Below are 19,506 nucleotides of genomic sequence, written 5' to 3' on the forward strand. Positions count from 1 at the left end.
GCAGCTTCAATCTCATTTTGTATTTTTTGTCTTTTGCTGAGCTGCTTTGAGTCTATTCTCTGCTTGTGTGGTTCAGGATTTAGTCAGAGATGTGGGTGGAGGAGATTGAGGATTGTTTGAGGAGTCCATCTCCGCCTCTCTCCCTGCTGGGATTCCCCTACTTTGTTCAGTGGCCATAATTTTCCCAAGTTCTTTTTTTTTTTTTTTTTTTGGTTCCTTTTGCTAGAGAAACTGGTTTGTTCATTAGTACCTCTACTTGGACTTCATCCACTATTCACTTGGCCAGAAAGCCATGGGAGTGGGAAATTTACTTTACATGGCTCTCTTTTTTGTCATCTTTGAGCATATACTCCTAATCAGTATATAGTTATATACTGTCTACTGCTGTTTCACCACCAGGGCTCACAGTGTTTTTGTAACATGTCTAGTTTTTTTTAGTTTTCTGTGGGAAATTGTTCTGGTACAATTTTATTCCAAAATTACCAGAAGTTCAGTCATCTCTTAAAGAAATTTAAAAATGAGCTGCCCGCTCCCCGAAGTCTTTCATGTGTTCTCTCATGTTTACCATTTGTGGCCCTCTTCATTCCTTTGTATAGGCCCAAATATTATATTTGATATTATTTTCCTTAGGATAGAGGACATTTCTTGTTTTGCTGGTAATGAATTCTTACAGCTTTTGTTTTTAAAAAGTCTTTATTTTGCCTATAATTTGAAAATTTTTAGTAAAATTTACAGTTCTACATTTACAGCCTTTTTTTGTTTAGGATTTAAAAAATATTTCATTGTTTTCTGTCCTGCAAGTATCCTGTCATTCCTGTCATTGTTAATCTCTGTTTCATTGTGTGTAATATGTCTTTCTTTTCTCTTGTTGGTTTTAAGATTTTTCTCTCTAGCACTGGATCTAAACTTGATTGTGATATACCTTGACTTTTTTTTTTTTTTTTCGTGTTTATCCTCCAAGTCTGTGGAGCATCTTCTATTTTGTGGACTTAGGGTTTTCTTAAAATTTGGAAAAATTTCACCCATTAAATTTTGAAAAATATATTTTCTCTCTTGTCTCTCCCTCTGGCACTTCTAGTACACATATAGACTAATTGATGTTGTCCTACAGGTGCCTGTTACTGGTTTGTTTTTTCCCAAGTCTTTTCTCTCTCTGCTTCATTTTGATAGTTTCTCTTGCTGTATATTCAAGTTAAGTGACTTTTCCTTTTGCTGTGTCTAACTCGTTAATCTCTTCCACTGTATTTATTGTATCAACTTTTATATTTTTCATCTCTAGATGTTTCATTGGGTCAGTTTCACGTCTTGGAATTCTCTCCACAACATAGTCATATTTTTGTCTACCTTCTTGGGCATATGGAGCATATTTACAAGTTATCGTAAAGTCCTGCTTCTTTTCTTTCTTTCTTTTTTTTTTTTTAATGTAAACTGTTCCCAAAGTGGGTCTCAAACTCATGACTCTGAAATCAAGAGTCACATGTTCTACTGAAGGAGCCAGCCAGGTGCCCCTTTGCTATTTCTATCATTTCTGTCATTTTGAGTCTTTTTCTATAGATTGATTTTTCTCATGGTTATGATTCGTATTTTCCTAATTTTTATTTATTTTTATTATTTTTTTTCTTTTTTTTTTTTAATTTTTTATTTATTTTCAGCGTAACAGTATTCATTGTTTTTTCACCACACCCAGTGCTCCATGCAATCTGTGCCCTCCCTAATACCCACCACCTGGTTCCCCCACCCTCCCACCCCGCCCCTTCAAAACCCTCAGGTTGTTTTTCAGAGTCCATAGTCTCTCATGGTTCACCTCCCCTTCCAATTTCCCTCAACTCCCTTCTCCTCTCCATCTACCCTTGTCCTCTATATTATTTGTTATGCTCCACCAATAAGTGAAACCATATGATACTTGACTTTCTCTGTTTGACTTATTTCACTCAGCATAATCTCTTCCAGTCCTGTCCATGTTGCTACAAAAGTTGGGTATTCGTCCTTTCTGATGGAGGCATAATACTCCATAGTGTATATGGACCACATCTTCCTTATCCATTCATCCGTTGAAGGGCATCTTGGTTCTTTCCACAGTTTGGCGACCGTGGCCATTGCTGTTATAAACATTGGGGTACAGATGGCCCTTCTTTTCACTACATCTGTATCTTTGGGGTAAATACCCAGCAGTGCAATTGCAGGGTCATAGGGAAGATCTATTTTTAATTTCCTGAGGAATCTCCACACTGTTCTCCAAAGTGGCTGCACCAGTTTGCATTCCCACCAACAGTGTAAGAGGGTTCCCCTTTCTCCACATCCTCTCCAACACACGTTGTTTCCTGTCTTGCTAATTTTGGCCATTCTAACTGGTGTAAGGTGGTATCTCAATGTGGTTTTGATTTGAATCTCCCTGATGGCTAGTGATGATGAACATTTTTTCATGTGTCTGGTAGCCATTTGTATGTCTTCCTTGGAGAAGTGTCTGTTCATATCTTCTGCCCATTTTTTAATATGATTATCTGTTTTGTGTGTGTTGAGTTTGAGGAGTTCTTTATAGATCCTGGATATCAACCTTTTATCTGTACTGTCATTTGCAAATATCTTCTCCCATTCCGTGGGTTGCCTCTTTGTTTTGATGACTGTTTCTTTTGCTGTGCAGAAGCTTTTTATCTTGATGAAGTCCCAGAAGTTCATCTTTGCCTTTGTTTCCTTCGCCTTTGGAGACATATCTTGAAAGAAGTTGCTGTGGCTGATATCAAAGAGGTTACTCCCTATGTTCTCCTCGAGGATTCTGATGGATTCCTGTCTCACGTTGAGGTCTTTTATCCATTTCGAGTTTATCTTTGTGTACGGTGTAAGAGAATGGTCAAGTTTCATTCTTCTACATATAGCTGTCCAGTTTTCCCAGCACCATTTATTGAAGAGACTGTCTTTTTTCCACTGGATATTTTTTCCTGTTTTGTCAAACATTATTTGACCATAGAGTTGAGGGTCCATATCTGGGCTCTCTACTCTGTTCCACTGGTCCTTGTGTCTGTTTTTATGCCAGTACCATGCTGTCTTGGTGATCACAGCTTTGTAGTAAAGCTTGAAATCAGGTAACGTGATGCCACCAGTTTTATTTTTGTTTTTCAACATTTCCTTAGCAATTCGGGGTCTCTTCTGATTCCATACAATTTTAGTATTATTTGCTCCAGCTCTTTGAAAAATACTGGTGGAATTTTGATTGGAATGGCATTAAAAGTATAGATTGCTCTGGGCAGTATAGACATTTTAACGATGTTTATTCTTCCCATCCAAGAGCATGGAATGGTCTTCCATCTTTTTGTGTCTTCTTCAATTTCTTTTAGGAGTGTTCTGTAGTTCCTCGAGTACAGATCTTTAACCTCTTTGGTTAGGTTTATTCCGAGGTATCTTATGGTTTTTGGTGCTATAGTAAATGGAATCGATTCTCTAATTTGCCTTTCTGTATTTTCATTGTTAGTGTATAAGAAAGCCACTGATTTCTGGACATTGACTTTGTATCCTGCTACATTACTGAATTGCTGTATGAGTTCTAGTAGTTTGGAGGTGGAGTCTTTCGGGTTTTCCATATAAAGAATCATGTCATCTGCGAAGAGAGAGAGTTTGACTTCTTCCTTGCCAATCTGGATACCTTTTATTTCTCTTTGTTGTCTGATTGCTGTTGCTAGGACTTCTAATACTATGTTGAACAAGAGTGGTGAGAGTGGGCATCCTTGTCGTGTTCCTGATCTCAATGGGAAGGCTGCAAGCTTTTTCCCATTGAGGATGATATTTGCTGTGGGTTTTTCATAGATAGATTTGATGAAGTTCAGGAATGTTCCCTCTATCCCTATACTTTGAAGCGTTTTAATCAGGAACGGATGCTGGATTTTGTCAAAAGCTTTTTCTGCATCAATGGAGAGGATCATGTGGTTCTTCTCTCTTCTCTTATTGATTTGTTCTATCACATTGATTGATTTGCGAATGTTGAACCATCCTTGTAACCCAGGGATGAATCCTACCTGGTCATGGTGGATAATCTTTTTAATGTGCTGTTGGATCCTGTTTGCTAGGATCTTGTTGAGAATCTTAGCATCCATATTCATCAGTGATATCGGTCTGAAATTCTCCTTTTTGGTAGGGTCTTTGCCTGGTTTGGGGATCAGGGTAATGCTGGCTTCATAAAAAGAGTCTGGAAGTTTTCCTTCTGCTTCAATTTTTTGAAACAGCTTCAGGAGAATAGGTATTATTTCTTCTTTGAAAGTTTGATAGAATTCCCCAGGGAATCCGTCAGGTCCTGGGCTCTTGTTTTTGGGGAGGTTTTTGATCACTGCTTCAATCTCGTTACTAGATATCGGTCTATTCAGGTTGTCAATTTCTTCCTGGTTCAATTTTGGGAGTTTATAGTTTTCCAGGAATGCATCCATTTCATCTAGGTTGCTTAGCTTATTGGCATATAACTGTTGATAATAGCTTCTGATGATTGTTTCTACTTCCTTGGTGTTAGTTGTGATCTCTCCCTTCTCATTCTTAATTTTATTAATTTGGGCTTTCTCTCTTTTCTTTTGGATTAGTGTGGCCAATGGTTTATCGATCTTATTGATTCTTTCAAAAAACCAGCTTCTAGTTTCGTTGATACGTTCTACTGTATCTCTGGTTTCTACCTTGTTGATCTCTGCTCTAATCTTGATTATTTCCCTTCTTACGTGTGGAGTTGGTTTGATTTGTTGTTGATTCTCCAGTTCTTTAAGGTGTAGAGACAGCTGGTGTATTCTGGATTTTTCAATTTTTTTTGAGGGAGGCTTGGATGGCTATGAATTTCCCCCTTAGGACCGCCTTTGCTGTATCCCATAGGTTTTGGAGTGAAGTGTCTTCGTTCTCATTGGTTTCCATAAATTGTTTAAGTTCTTCTTTGATCTCCTGGTTGATCCAAGCATTCTTAAGCAAGGTGGTCTTTAGCTTCCAGGTATTTGAGTTCCTTCTGAACTTTTCCTTGTGATTGAGCTCCAGTTTCAAAGCATTGTGATCTGAGAATATGCAGGGAATAATCTCAGTCTTTTGGTATCGGTTGAGCCCTGATTTGTGACCCAGTATGTGGTCTATTCTGGAGAAGGTTCCATGTGCACTTGAGAAGAATGAGTATTCTGTTGTTTTAGGGTGGAATGTTCTGTATATATCTATGAGGTCCATCTGGTCCAATGTATCATTCAATGCTCTTATTTCTTTATTGATTTTCTGCTTCGATGATCTGTCTATTTCTGAGAGAGGCGTGTTAAGATCTCCTACTATTAATGTATTCATATCAATATGACTCTTTATCTTGATTAATAGTTTTCTTATGTAATTGGCTGCTCCCATATTGGGGGCATAGATATTTACAATTGTTAGATCATCTTGGTGGATAGTCCCTTTAAGAATGATGTAGTGTCCTTCTGTATCCCTGACTACCGTCTTTAGTTTAAAATCTAATTTATCTGATATGAGAATCGCTACCCCGGCCTTCTTTTGAGGCCCATTGGCGTGAAAGATGCTTCTCCATCCCTTCACTTTCAGTCTGGGTGTATCTTTAGGTTCAAAATGGGTCTCTTGTAGACAACATATGGATGGGTCCTGTCGTTTTATCCAATCTGCAACCCTGTGTCGTTTTATGGGTGCATTTAGGCCATTCACATTGAGAGTGATTATTGAGAGATACGTTTTTATTGACATTGTGTTATCTTTGAAGTCTTTCTTTCTGTCGATTGTCTCTATATTTCTGTTCAATGCTATTCTTAGGATTTTTCCTCTTTTATAGAACCCCCCTTAATATTTCCTGCAGTGTCGGCTTGGTGGTTGCATAGTCTTTCAAGCCTTGCCGGTCTTGGAAACTCTTTATCTCTCCATCCATTTTGAATGTCAGTCTTGCTGGATAAAGTATTCTTGGCTGCATGTTCTTCTCATTTAGTGCCCTGAATATATCTTGCCAGCCCTTTCTGGCTTGCCAGGTCTCTGTGGACAGGTCTGACGTTATTCTGATGGGCTTTCCTCTGTATGTAAGGAGGTTCTTTGTCCTAGCGGCTTTCAAGAGATTGTATCTACAATTATGATTCCTCAATTTTACTATGAGGTGCCTGGATGTTTTTTTTGAATTTATAATCTTGGGGGGGGACCTTTCTACTTCTAGTACATGAACACTTGTTCCATTCGCAAGATTGGGCAAATTTTCATGAAAAACTTGTTCCACTATATCTTCTAGACTTCTTTCTTTCTCCTCCCCTTCAGGGATTCCAATAATTCTGACGTTGGAACGTTTCATGGCATCATTTATTTCCCTGATTCTGTTTTCGTGGCTTCTAAGCTGTTTGTTCCAGGCTTCCTCCTGATCCTTTCTCTCTATTTGTTTGTCCTCCAGATCACTAATTCTATCTTCTGTCTCAGTTACCCTAGCTTTTAGAGAATTTAGATTAGATTGGAACTCATTGAGAGCGTTGTGAACCTCATCCCTGGTGGCCTTCAGCTCTGCCCTAACATTATGAACCTCCTCTCTGGTCGCTTTCAATTCTGCCCTAATTAATTCTGTTTGGTCATCCATGGCTTTCTCCAACCTAGCTATTGCCTGGATAATTGTTAGCCTGAATTCTCTTTCTGACATATTGTCTATGTTGATAGCCGTTAGCTCTGTTGCAGAAGGCCCATCCTCTGTATTTTTCTTCTGTTGGGGATTCCTCCTCCTAGTCATTTTGGTGAGAGATGACTGGACAGATGTAGCTGGATGTATTGACCGTGGTGCAGTCAAGGTGCACCCTGGAACGCTTCTGAGCACTCAGGATTCCCCACCCAAATGAGAGAAAAAAGAAAAGAAAAAGAAAAAAGAGGGAGAGAGAGAGACAGGAAAAAAAGGGAAGATAAAAGTGAAGGTTCAGCCCAAATGGGCCCCAGGGTAAGGTTTATGACGTATACAAACAGAAACAGACAAACAAAAAGACTGATAAAAGTATATGACGAGAGAAAATATATATATATATAAGCAAAAAAAAGGAGGAGCCTCGTCAAGAAGAACCCCAAGTATAAGATTTATATACTATCCGGACAAACATAAATACACAGAGACACTGGCAGAAGAAAAAGATGGGAGCATGGTTATAGATTCTCGGTGTGGGCGAGGAAGGTTATTTTGATTCTTCCTGGATGTATCTTGATATCTTTGTTAAAGGACTCAACTTTCCTAAGAAAAAGGGGGATTAAAAATTGGTTCACCTATAGGGGTAGCATTGCTTGGAGAAAGGGGGTTACCTTGAAGTTTAACTCTATATGAATATTAGAAAATAAAAATAAAAAAGGAATAAACTGGACTAAACTAAATTAAAAATTTTTTTAAAAATTAAGAAAATAGAAAAGCAAAAGAAAAACACATGTGTATGTATCAAAAAATTCAGGTTAGAAGTTTATCATGGAATTTGATGTACTGGACATCTCACTGTGATGGTAAATAGGTTAAAAAATTATCTATATAAAAAAAGAAAAAAAATGAACCAGAATAGTGGGAAAGAATTAAAAATAAAAGTTGTATCTATGAAGTAGTGGTGGTTGTTCTCTTGTAGTCTTTTTTTTTTTTTTTTCCTGATTTGTTTTCTGGGGGAGGGGGCTGCCACGTGGGTTTTCAGTCAATGATGTTCCCTGAGTTAAGTCCTCCCGACCCCCTCAAGGGGGTGGGCTCTGAGAAAAACGTTTTTTTTCAGGTTTTTGTTCTCTGGAGGTTTTTATGTTTGTTCACTTCTTTTCTCTCGCCTTGACAGCTTTTGATGGTTTTTGGAGGTTTAGAGGAAAGAAAACTGCACCCCAACCTCCCTCTCAGAGAGAAGCCTCAGTCTGCTCCCCTGCAGGTGCTGCAGCCGCTGGGCCGCTGGCAGAGCAGGTTCTGAGTCACGGTCCCTGGGGACGCAGGATCTCCTGCTTGTACGCAAAACCAAGGCAGCTGTGGCTGTCTGGGCAGCTCCAGACCGCCAGAGAGGTTCCAGGCAGCAATCGCACACTGAGATTTTCCCGCTGGCTGGGGCTGAGAGCTCAGGTCTTGCGCGCACCTCTCCCAGGGGATGGTTTGGGGCGCGGCGCCTCCAGCTCTATCGGCTCTATCGCCGCGTGGGTCTATCGCCGCGTGGGTCCCAGAACACCAGGCTGGGCGTGCACCTCTCTCAGGGGAGGTTGAGGCACGCGCGCATCTCCAGTAAGGTGCGCGTTCTGCCGTCTGGTGTGGCTCCCAGCCCCTCACGGGAGCCGGACTCCACCCGTTCTCGGGCGCACTGGCAGCTCCGGGACAAAGACCAGGTTTCTCCGCCGCACTCTCCGGCTCAGCGCCAGGGGATGCTGCCCTGGGTCTGGGGACTTAAGCCCCTATCCCTATCCGCCCCGATTCCCACAATTTCCCCGCTCGAGTCTTTGCTCTTTTGAGTGCTTTCAACAAGACTCCAAGTTAATGCTGGTCCCCAGATGCCGGGCACTCTCGTATGGGGTATTATTTTTTAGTCGGTCGCCTCTGGTGGCTCCCTCCCCCTTTTGTTTATCTTCCGATATCAGTCCGACGTTCCCACTCCACTTTACCTGCGCGCTGGCGTCTTCTGGCCCCCGTAGAGATCCAGACGTGTATAATTCTGATCTCAGGCTGATTTCATGGGTGATCGGAGTTCTTTGGTAGGTAATCAGCTCACTTTAGGGTGCAGGTTGAAAAGGCGCCTCCTCCTGCTTCCCCGCCATCTTGTCTCCGTATTTTCCTAATTTTTAAATATCCTTAGTAAATTTTAATTAGATGCTAAAAAATGTAAAGTTTATGTTGTCATTTGTTGGATCTTGTTGTATTCCTTTAAATTGTGTTGATTTTCTTGTGGTATACAGTTAAGTTATATGGAATCATTTGATTTTGCAAAGCATACATTTAAGCTTAATTAGGGAATACAGAAATATTTTTAGTCTAGATTAATTTAATCCCACTCCTAAAGTGATGTTCTTAGGATTCTACTCAAAAACCCATGTATTTATTTATCAGACATTTTGTGTCTGCCTGATAGGAACATGAATCATTCCTAAGTCTTTGTGATCTTTGAGATCTGTTCTGCCTGTCTTTTTCCGGTGTTTGTTTTTGGTGTTCTGTGTTCTCTTGTTGTTATTTGTTTGTTTGTTTGTTTTTGTTTTTTTGTGTTTTTTTGATCTGGCCTCAGGTAGTTTCATCTCTCTTGTGCATGTCAGTACTTAGTCTAAGATTCGGTGGTTGTCTTCTGCAGTGTGTGTACTGTCTCCTTCTCACTATCTCTGTGAAGTTTCCTCCTGTTTGTTTTTCTGCTCTGCAAATTCTAGCAGTCTTGGCCTCCAAACTTTGATCTCTCTCTCCTCAGCACAGTGAGTCTTCAGGATTCTATTTGAGTTGCCCCTGGTGTGCTGGTGGATATATAGCCTTCTCCAGTAGCACTCACTTTGACTTTTCCCTCTGAGGACTTACAGTACTGGGCTGCTTGTTGTCCAACATATGAAAACTGTTTTTCCCCCAATCTTCTATTTGGTTAAGGTAGGAGGATAAACCAGGTCTCTCGGTTATTATTAAATTACAGCTTCATATAAAAATCTGTTGATCAAATGACACACTAGTCTCAGTTTCCCCTACTTTGTATGTGGAATTGTCAATTTATAACCTGTGACATACTTGAAAATTCACATTATTTTTTCCAGCCTCTGCATCAGACTTCTATAGCAGTGTCTTATAGTGCTTTATGGCCAGAATATGCTGAATGAGCCATATATCTTTAGCAATTTTATAGTCCATGCTTAAGTATTTTTAGTTTTAGAAACAAAGCATTTTTTTTTTTTAATGAAGAGATTGGGTAGATACAGGAAAAAATAAGAGTGAATAAAATAATTTTGAGAATGATGGTAGAATTTTTTAAGTAGAACAATAAGATTAGTGAGGTCATACTTCAGTTGTTATATAATACAAATACAAGATTGATGTGAAGTAGACTCTTAGCTGTTATTTTAATACTATCACAGTGGATTGGGTGTTACTATGTCTCTAATATAAGGTAAATTAGTTTAAATAGTTTTTCCTAATATAAGGTAAGTTAGGTTAAATAATCTTTGATTTACGTATTCAAAATCTGGAAGGGGGGTGCCTGGGTGGCTCAGTGGATTAAGATCAGGTCATGGTCTCAGGGTCCTGGGATCGAGCCCTGTGCTGGGCTCTCTGCTCAGCAGGGAGCCTGCTTCCCCCTCTCTCTCTGCCTGCCTCTATGCCAACTTGTGATCTCTCTCTCTCTGTGAAATAAATAAATAAAATCTTTAAAAAAAAATCTGGAAGTATATTTTATACAATTTCTAAAGCCCACATTTCCATATATAAAAAGAAATATTTTCCCATCACCATTTTAACTTTATTAGAATAATTTATATTATAAGATTTTGAAGATAAGTACTTTAAACCCATTTTTAGATACTTAATTTTTTTATGAGATAATACATACATTATATATTTTGGATAAGTGAATTTTGCTACCAAATGATTTGTTATCATAAACTCAATTTGACTAACTTGGGGAAATTAAAATCAAAACACTTAAGTCATTTAATACTGAACTTAAATAGGGTCTCTATTCCTAGGAACAATGATTGCTAACATTTAAAAGATGTTGTGTGTGCTTACATATACCCTCATTTTATCCTCACAGATAATGCTGTGAGGTTGATTCTGTCATTTCCCAAATTTTATATACGAGGGCAAGATAGCAGACAGGTTAAATTATCTGACCAAGGACACACAGCTACTGTGTTTCAGAGTCAGAATCCGAAGCCGGGTGGCTTGACTTCAGAGTCCATCTTAGGCCGTTACCGTTTTAGAGCTGTCCTTCCTATTTGGTGCTTCCTTCCTCCTCTTTCTGCCTTAATGACTTTGGCCCCAAATCAATATCTGGTATTAGCTATTCTTTGGGAGGTATCTGGCATTGGTATAATTTTTTTTTTATGTTTTAGAGATTGGTAGAAATGAGCAAGTCCTTAGTAATTGGCAGTAAATTAGCTAGTTTCCCTTGGATTTATAGTCTTCTTATAAACAGAAAATTCTGTGTTATTTATTGTTCATCCAAAACTGTTTGTACTGTTCAGGAGTTATAATAGTAGAACTTCCCTGTTTGTTCATCTTTTCCCTTTACACTCAGATTCTCTTATACTGCCTAATGTTCTGCAACAAAAATGTCACTATAAACATAATTAGTGGTCTATTTGTTGGATTTCTTTTGTTCTCAAAATACCTTGTTTTTTGAAATTATACTTAATCCTCTAATGTTGTGAGAAAACTGACATAAGCTTCTTAAAATTTATGTTTAGAGAATTGATTGATGTTCCATTGCTATCAGCTGCAAAATTTCATTTTTATTAGTACATGCTGCCTTAGACACACAGTTAAGCTGTATGTCATCTTCCATTTGATGTCAGATGATACCAAAAGTTACCTAGTAAGCAATCAGTGGTTATAGTACAAAAATAATCAAAGGTTTAGTCAATAACTCATGAAGTTTGATGTACTAGTATTGATAAACTAATTAAACAGATCTGCCTGTGTTCTTCCAGCCTACTGGGGCTCTGCTATGATTAGCTTTACAGCAAGGAGTGTTGTAACATTGAATGAAGGTAACTGTTCAGAGAATGGTGTAGTCACGGAGCTTTAAGTACTCCCATTTCTGGTCACAGAATGGTTTCAGGGAAACTAGGCTTTCTCTGCACACCTGCAGCCAGTCAGTGCATAGGCCTCTTGTGGTCAATATTGATTGATTCTTATAACAGAACTAGAACAAATTTGGTGTTTTGCAACCTTCTGTGATTTAATATTGTTATGCTTTTTGCTATAACAGTCACAAAAATCCTTCTCCAATAGTGAGTAATTACAGCAATGCCTGCTAGCTCAGCTGTAGATCTGAATGTTTCAGTGTTGCCAATATAAACCCCTGGATATATTCTGGAGTTCATAATTCAGCCTTAAAAGTTGGCTGTACAGTTACTTGATAAATAAAGGTGTTGCTGAGAAATAAATCACAGGATTTTGAGGGGATGGGTGGACTCTAATGCATTTTCTTTCGAAACTACAGAGAATTGTAGACTGGATCTGAATATAATTAGTAAGGCAAAAGAATATTTTAAATGATTAATTTTTTTTTCTTAAACCCACAAGTTAAAGACGTTGGAGGCAATCTTTGTAATACCTGTCATCTCTTCATAATATGTTTGTGTTTTTCTAGGCCTTTATTTGGTGAATTATAGCCATTGTGGTAAGTTAGATTCCTGATGTAGCAATTATGGGAAATGTCTTGATAAATTTTTTCAATTTACCACTGAGCAGTGATGTTTCATTCAGCTAATTATTGAACTCTTACTATATGCCAGACATGTGATACAGATCCTGAGAATATACAGATGTATAAGGAATGGTTCCTGTATTTAAGTAACCTCTTGTTCATTCTAAGGTGGAGTTGAGAAATATCTTACTTAAAAATGCATCTGTGTATTGATTTGATTTATTGAAAATTCTATAAATCAGTCAACTAGCAGTGTTAATTGCTTTTGGGCACTGTTGTAATCTTAAAAACTTAAAAAATCTGGTGGTGGAAAAAGCTATCTCTGCCTCAGACAATTAGATAAATGCTTCTTAAATTGTAATTAAAAACTTTATATTTCCATTTAACTATAATATAAAACATTGGGTATATTTTGGATCATATGGTTGCCATCTTATATAATAGCATTACATAATTTTGGAACCTACTTGTATTCTTGTGTAAGACTGCTTGCTTCTAAGTGAACATTGAAACGGTTTGTGTACTTTCAGTGGCCTAAGTGGGTTGATACCATCTGTGGATATGTGATCACTTGGCTGAGACTGCTGTTGATTGATTGGCGCTGAGAGGTGGTGGTGGTGGTGGTGGTGGTGGTTTTGAGTGAGTTTGTTCCTGATAGGCTGATGTTCCAATGTGAAGAACTGTTGCTGGTTGGTTGACTTGCTAAAGTTTGTTCATTTAGCTTGAGTTTTCGTTGACCTGTTGGAGAGGTTTAAAACAGTTTTAGTGCCTGTATTTTATCACTGCTACAGAAAAAGCTGTCTTTGTGGAAATGTATGAACTTAAAAATACTTTGTTTGAGATTTTTTTTTAAAAATGAAAAAGTTTCAAATACTTTTATAATCCATGAAAGGACTATTATTTTATAGTAGAGAAAATTTAGAAAGATGAGATTCACCCCGAAGTAAAAATATCTTTGTTTTATCTGAACACACTATTAATATTCATTGTAAAAAAAATTAAATAATAAAGGCGTAAAGAGTGAATACCTCAGATATAGTCACTGCTAACAATTTACTACATAGATTTCTTAACTTAGGCTTAAGTTTGAATCCTAGTTCTTCATTTACTAGATGTGCTATCTTGGTCAAGTTATTAAACCTCACTATGCTTCAGTTTCTTCCTGTGTAAAATAGGAGTAATAGTACCTGTTTATTGAATTGTGAATTTAAAATCAGTTAATTTAAGTAAAACATTGATAATAACACCTCGGATGTAGTTATTCCTATATATAAGGTATTTGCTATTATTGCCATATTATGTCCATTCTAAGATGTTGGTTTTGTATTTTAAAGTTTCTGCAAGTGAGACTTAATGTTAAGAATTGATGGTGACTTTGGGGCGCCTGGGTGGCTCAGTGGGTTGAGCCGCTGCCTTCAGCTTGGGTCATGATCTCGGGGTCCTGGGATCGAGTCCCACATCGGGCTCTCTACTCAGCAGGGAGTCTGCTTCCTCCTCTCTCTCTGCCTGCATCTCTGCCTACTTATGATCTCTGTCAAATAAATAAATAAAATCTTTAAAAAAAAAAAAGAATTGATGGTGACTTATAATTGGCAGGATTTGTTGTTTATAAAATAATGGGACATCTTAAAATTTATGGTGTACCTTAGATTAATAAATAAAATATGTGTGCATTTTTTATTAATATAGAAGTGATATCATACAATGCATATGATTTTGCACCTTAAAACATTTTACAAGGACTTTTTTAAAAAAGATTTTATTTATTTGACAGATCACAAGTAGGCAGAGAGAGGTGGGGGGAAGCAGGCTCCCCACTGTGCAGAGAGCCCGATGTGGGGCTCAATCCCAGAACCCCAAGATCACAACCTGAGCCAAAGGCAGAGGTTAACCCATTGAGGCACCCAGGTGCCCCTGCAAGGACATATTTTTAATGTCAAGTGCAGATTTACTTAAATCTATTTGGTGGCTGCATAGTATAATGTTATATGGGTATCCTGTGATTTATTGTACTGTTCATCTTTAATGGGCATTTTATTGTTTTACTTTTGCTTTGTGGAAAATATGATTAGCAGAACTTGGGGAAGGTAGGGTGATAACGTGAGTGGAGATTGAGACAAAAAAAGTGCAAGTTATATCTGGTTACTGTTCCTCTTTTACTGGAAAGGAATTTGGGGCAGACTATGGACAGTGTTAAGTACTGAGTTTTAATTTTTTAAGGGTTTTAATTTTGTTTTTAAGACTTAGTTGATCCATTCACCATGGAAGGGTATTTGTAAATAAAATTTTTTGTTACTTTTACCTATAACCCTGTCCTTATACTGTAGAAGAATGGATTAGTATCAACTTAACACCGTGTGTTTAAGCATTTTTAAAAAATAATGATGAAGATGTAGAAAGTATGCTCATTAAGTTTTCACTTTTACTTATAAAATTGTAAAGAATATCCAAATAGGTTGAAATACAAAGTAAGGTCTAAAATTATCTTAAGAGGGTGCTGTGATGGATTGAATCTAGATTGTTGACAATTTCTATAGATAAATGTAAGATCTTCCCCTTTTTTTAAAAGAAGAAAACCTGACTAGGACATTTACTCAGATATGGCTTGGTTTAGTTAGTGTACATTTAGAAAAGGTATATTGTATGCTTAAGAATAAGTTCTATCAGTGGAAGCCCCTCACATGGAACATGGACTTAACTTGTTCTACTTAAATTTCATTTGTAGTTTGAGGTACTACACTGAAAGTAATGTGGACAAATTGGAGTGAGTTCAGAAGGAAGCAAACAGGATAGTGAAGGAACTCCAAAATATGCTGTGTTGGGGTGCCTCGCTGGTGTACTTGGTAGAACGTGTGACTCTTGATGGGGTTGTAGGTTCAAGACCCACATTGGGCCTAGAGCTTACTTAAGAAAAACAAAACAACTACATTTGTCAAAGGAAATTGGAGGATGAGGGAAGGAAGGCCATGGCAATTATCTTTTAAAAATTTCAGATTGATTAGTAGGACATAAAATGTGGCCTGGTGTAGCATTTTTTTCCCTTTTCAGCATCAATTCCACCTATTTCCAGCTACTTCTCATTTCCTGTGCTCTATAAACATTCTGTGAACTTTTAGATCTGTACTCTGTTGATATATTAAGAAATTAATCAGACACTGGTATCTTAAGATACTTGAGAAGGAAGATACAGGTTGTGAGCAGTGTCAGAAAGAAGCAGTTGATGAATTTCAACTCAAATTCTTATTTTTATTTTTCTTCATCATAATTCTGTTATATAGACTTAGTGATTAAATTGCCGTTTAAAACAGTTTTTGGAAGACACTTCCAGTCTTTTGGAATTTTTATTACATTAAATTGATATTATTGGCCTACCTTATTCTTACTAAGCTGAAAATATCATGTAATATATATCGGAATGTGACTGTTACCATATGGTCAGGGTTGGAGCTCCAGCACCTTTTGATTGATGAGAAAACACAAGTTCAAATACTATGTATTTAGTGGACAGAACCCAAGGTCTTTCTACTATTTGTATCCTTCATTTTGAAAATGTTTTTACAGTTCAGTTAATATTTTAATATTCTTGTTTGAGTTTTGCTCAGGGATTTTTTATTCCCTTCAAGAGAAAGTGTTATCAGACAGAACTGGCTCTGAACTCAGGTTCACCTGTTTGGTGCTTGAAAATCAAGAGAGACAGGTGATGGTGGGAAATGAAAGGTTGCTTTATTCAGGAAGCTGGCAGCCTGGAAAGATGGTGGACTGATGTCCCAAAGACCATCTTCCATGTCCAGGCAAAGCCAGAAAGTTTTAAAGGGGAAGGTATGGGACGTTGGGGGTTGGTGCTGGGCTAACTGCAGGAGAAGGTGGTGCCCAGGCAAATAGTGATATGTTGGCATGACCCTGAACAGACTTGCTGGCATCAGCAGCAGCTGTGTTCCAGTGTGGTCAGGACTTCTTCTCTGGGGAAGTCTGGTCCTTTACTCCTTAAGGCCGGTGGTCTGCAGTTCTCAAGGAAAGTAGGTTAGTTCATCTGTAGACCAAGGGACTTAGGTCAGCAAACGAGGAGTGCATAAGCTTGAAGCAAGTTAACCCTTAAGACCTGTTGGAGTGTTGTTACAGAACACCTTGATAGAATGCTTCTTTTATAGATTAGATTATTAAAATGCTTACTTTATAAGCTTTTTTGTTGCCATTCATTATCCTACAATATATTATCTTTATATTACAATATAAGCTATTTAGTTATTTACTTCAGGAAATTGAGAATGGATTTGGTATTCAAAACATTGAATTTTTAATTTTGGCTAGGATTAAATGATTTTTTTTTTTTTTTAAACAGATCAAGAAGTTAGTATATGTTTACTTGGTCCGGTATGCTGAAGAACAGCAGGATCTGGCACTTTTGTCCATAAGCACTTTCCAGCGAGCTCTGAAGGTAAATAATAGTGTGAGCCAGCAGATAGCTACAAGATTTGTGCAAAGTTGAAGGTGTGTGATTTAAAGAACTGGAGCAATAATCTAAATGGCACAATAGTGATCTGAAAGAGTTGAAAGGCCCCTCATATTGCCTGTTCAGTGTCCTTAGAAAATAATATATATGACCAACTAGACCTTTCCCAGTGTGTTTCCTTTTCTGTAGGTTCCTTTATATTTTATTTATTATCGTGCATCAAAGAACTCTTCATCATTATACCAACTAGTTGTTGAAAGTGTGTAAGGAGGAGACGTGATTTTTTAAAGATAAAGTTTATAACCTGTAGCATTTTGTAATTGTGAATCTCTAAAAACCCAACATGCTTATTAATGAATGTTTGACTAGAATTATAACCATTACTTTTCTTGTTCAAACATTATTCAGAGAAATAAACACTTATTTAACTCTTTTTTCTTACATATTTCCATATACTAATCTTTTAAATTAAGTAGCTTTTTTCTCTTGTTATATTTTACCATCACTTCTCGGCCTTTTGGCTAAGATCAAGTGTTGTTCTATTTTACCCTGTGGGCACCAATTAACTGTGTCATAAAGATATAATTGGAATGTTAAACTTGAAATTTTGATGAATATTTTTGCACTATTTTTAGGACCCAAATCAACTAATCCGTGCAAGTGCTTTGAGAGTTCTGTCGAGTATTAGAGTACCAATTATTGTACCTATTATGATGCTTGCTATTAAGGAGGCTTCTGCTGATTTATCACCATATGTGAGGAAGAATGCAGCCCATGCGATACAGAAATTGTACAGGTAGGTGCTTTGTTAATAATACCAATGACCTCTAATGGTATGTGGAATGTTAACACCACATGGAGGCTTATTTGATTAGCTCTTAGAGTTAGTCTGTCCTTATACTGAGTAAACCCAGTGACAGTTTTTTTCCCCACAAACATTCTTTAGACATCTTTAGCTTTATTTTGGTTATAGAGACTCTATGCTGGTTTTTACTTGTGAGCCTTTTAGGGCCTATGATAATTTTATAGATTTTATAACTTAAAAATGAAGGGAATTTAAATTCTCATTTATATAATATATTTCTCATGTACATAAACATATGTATTATTAGAAAATTAAGACTTTTATCTATTTATTTAGGATAGAATTTAAAGTGTATTATCCTCGTGATTCACTTTGTTCTTTTTTTTAATTTCTTAAACATTATTTAATTTTTTATTTAAATTCAATTAATTAACATATAATGTATTATTAGTTTCAGATGTAGAGGTCAGTGATTCATCAGTTTTACATAATACCTAGTGCTCATCATTATGTCGTGTGTCTTCCTTAATATCCATGACCCAATTACCCCATCCCTGTACCCCCTCCCCTCCAGCAACCCTTAGGTTGTTTCCTATGATTAAGAATCTCTTATGGTTTGTTTCCCTCTCTGGTTTCATCTTGTTTTATTTTTCCTTTCCTTCCCCTTGATCCTCTGTTCTGTTTCTTAAATACCACATACGAGTGAAATCATATGATAATTGTCTTTCTCTGATAGACTTATTTTGCTTAGCATAATACCCTATAGTTCCATCCATGTCGTTACAAATGGCACGATTTCATTTTTTTGATGGTTGAGTATTGTTGCATTGTATATATATACCACATCTTCTTTATCCATTCATCTATTGATGGGCATCTGGGCTCTTTCCATAGTTTGGCTATTGTGGACGTTGCTGCTATAAACATTGGATGCTGGTGCCCTTTCAGATCACTACATTTGTATCTCTGGAGTAAATACCTGTCAACTCACTTTGTTCTCCTTTCTTCCATCTTTGGCCCTGATATTCCCTTCTTTGTCTGATTCTTTTATGGAGCTCTTTTATTGAATTTTAAAAGCTGGTTTTGAAATGCAGCACCATACCATAATGGTACGGTATTTCACACAATGCCTTGATCCTTTTGGAAAACATATTGCCTGAATAAAAGAATTATTATCTATAATAATTTGGTATTATTTTCTGTTACCATTGATTGCACAAGCTTTTATCAAGATCATTTTGTGTTTTGGTGTTGGGTTATATGCGTAAGTTGTATGAAAATGGTAGAGGATGTATTATCACATATTTGAGGAAAAAATCAAACCAGTGACAGAGGTGATCTATAATTAAATAAGACATTAGAATATGATATATATGTATATAGAAAGGCATACTAACTGTGACTTTGATAGGATATGGCTCGGAGGTTATCATATAGGGCTTCATAATGTAAAGATGTGATGAAATGGGATTAGTTAGGAAAGACTGCTTGGAGGAGGAAGACCGGAGTTAGAATTTGAAAGAAGTACAAAGTTTGTTCAGATAATTATAATGGTTAGCAATAAAGTTATAGTAAGTATGTGAAAAGTAAAAATTCATTTTCTTAGGTTAACTGTCAGACAGAGTTATATCATACTTCTCACTGTCTTTTCCTGCTTATGTACTTGCAGAATAGGTTCCAAGTTCACTGTGATAGATTTTTTTTTTCTTCAATATTTTATTTATTTATTTGACGGAGAGAGAGATCACAAGTAGGCAGAGAGGCAGGCAGAGAGAGAGAGGAGGAAGCAGGCTCCCTGCTGAGCAGAGAGCCTGATGCGGGACTCGATTCCAGGACCCTGAGATCATGACCTGAACCGAAGGCAGAGGCTTTAACCCACTGAGCCACCCAGGCACCCTCACTGTGATAGATTTAAAGTCCATCACTGGAGCCCATTTTACCTCTCCAGCCCCAGCCCT

General features: G+C 37.3%; 1 protein-coding gene and 1 pseudogene across 2 annotated transcripts in view; one reads left to right on the top strand and one right to left on the bottom strand.

The window, feature by feature from the left end:
• LOC308342884 (large ribosomal subunit protein uL23-like) overlaps positions 1-19,506 on the bottom strand; it is a 1,151,147-nt pseudogene that overhangs the window by 702,696 nt on the left and 428,945 nt on the right. The gene's annotated exons all lie outside the window — the stretch shown is intronic.
• Positions 1-19,506, top strand: part of AP3B1 (adaptor related protein complex 3 subunit beta 1) — a 282,043-nt gene that overhangs the window by 58,588 nt on the left and 203,949 nt on the right. The window contains exons 4-5 of the mRNA XM_080804718.1: positions 16,633-16,728; positions 17,379-17,539. Of these exons, the coding sequence (XP_080660844.1) occupies positions 16,633-16,728; positions 17,379-17,539 (257 nt within the window). The remainder of the gene's footprint in view (positions 1-16,632; positions 16,729-17,378; positions 17,540-19,506) is intronic.

Source organism: Martes martes, assembly GCF_963455335.1.
Source record: "Martes martes genome assembly, chromosome: 5".
NCBI classification, from domain to species: Eukaryota; Metazoa; Chordata; class Mammalia; order Carnivora; family Mustelidae; genus Martes; species Martes martes.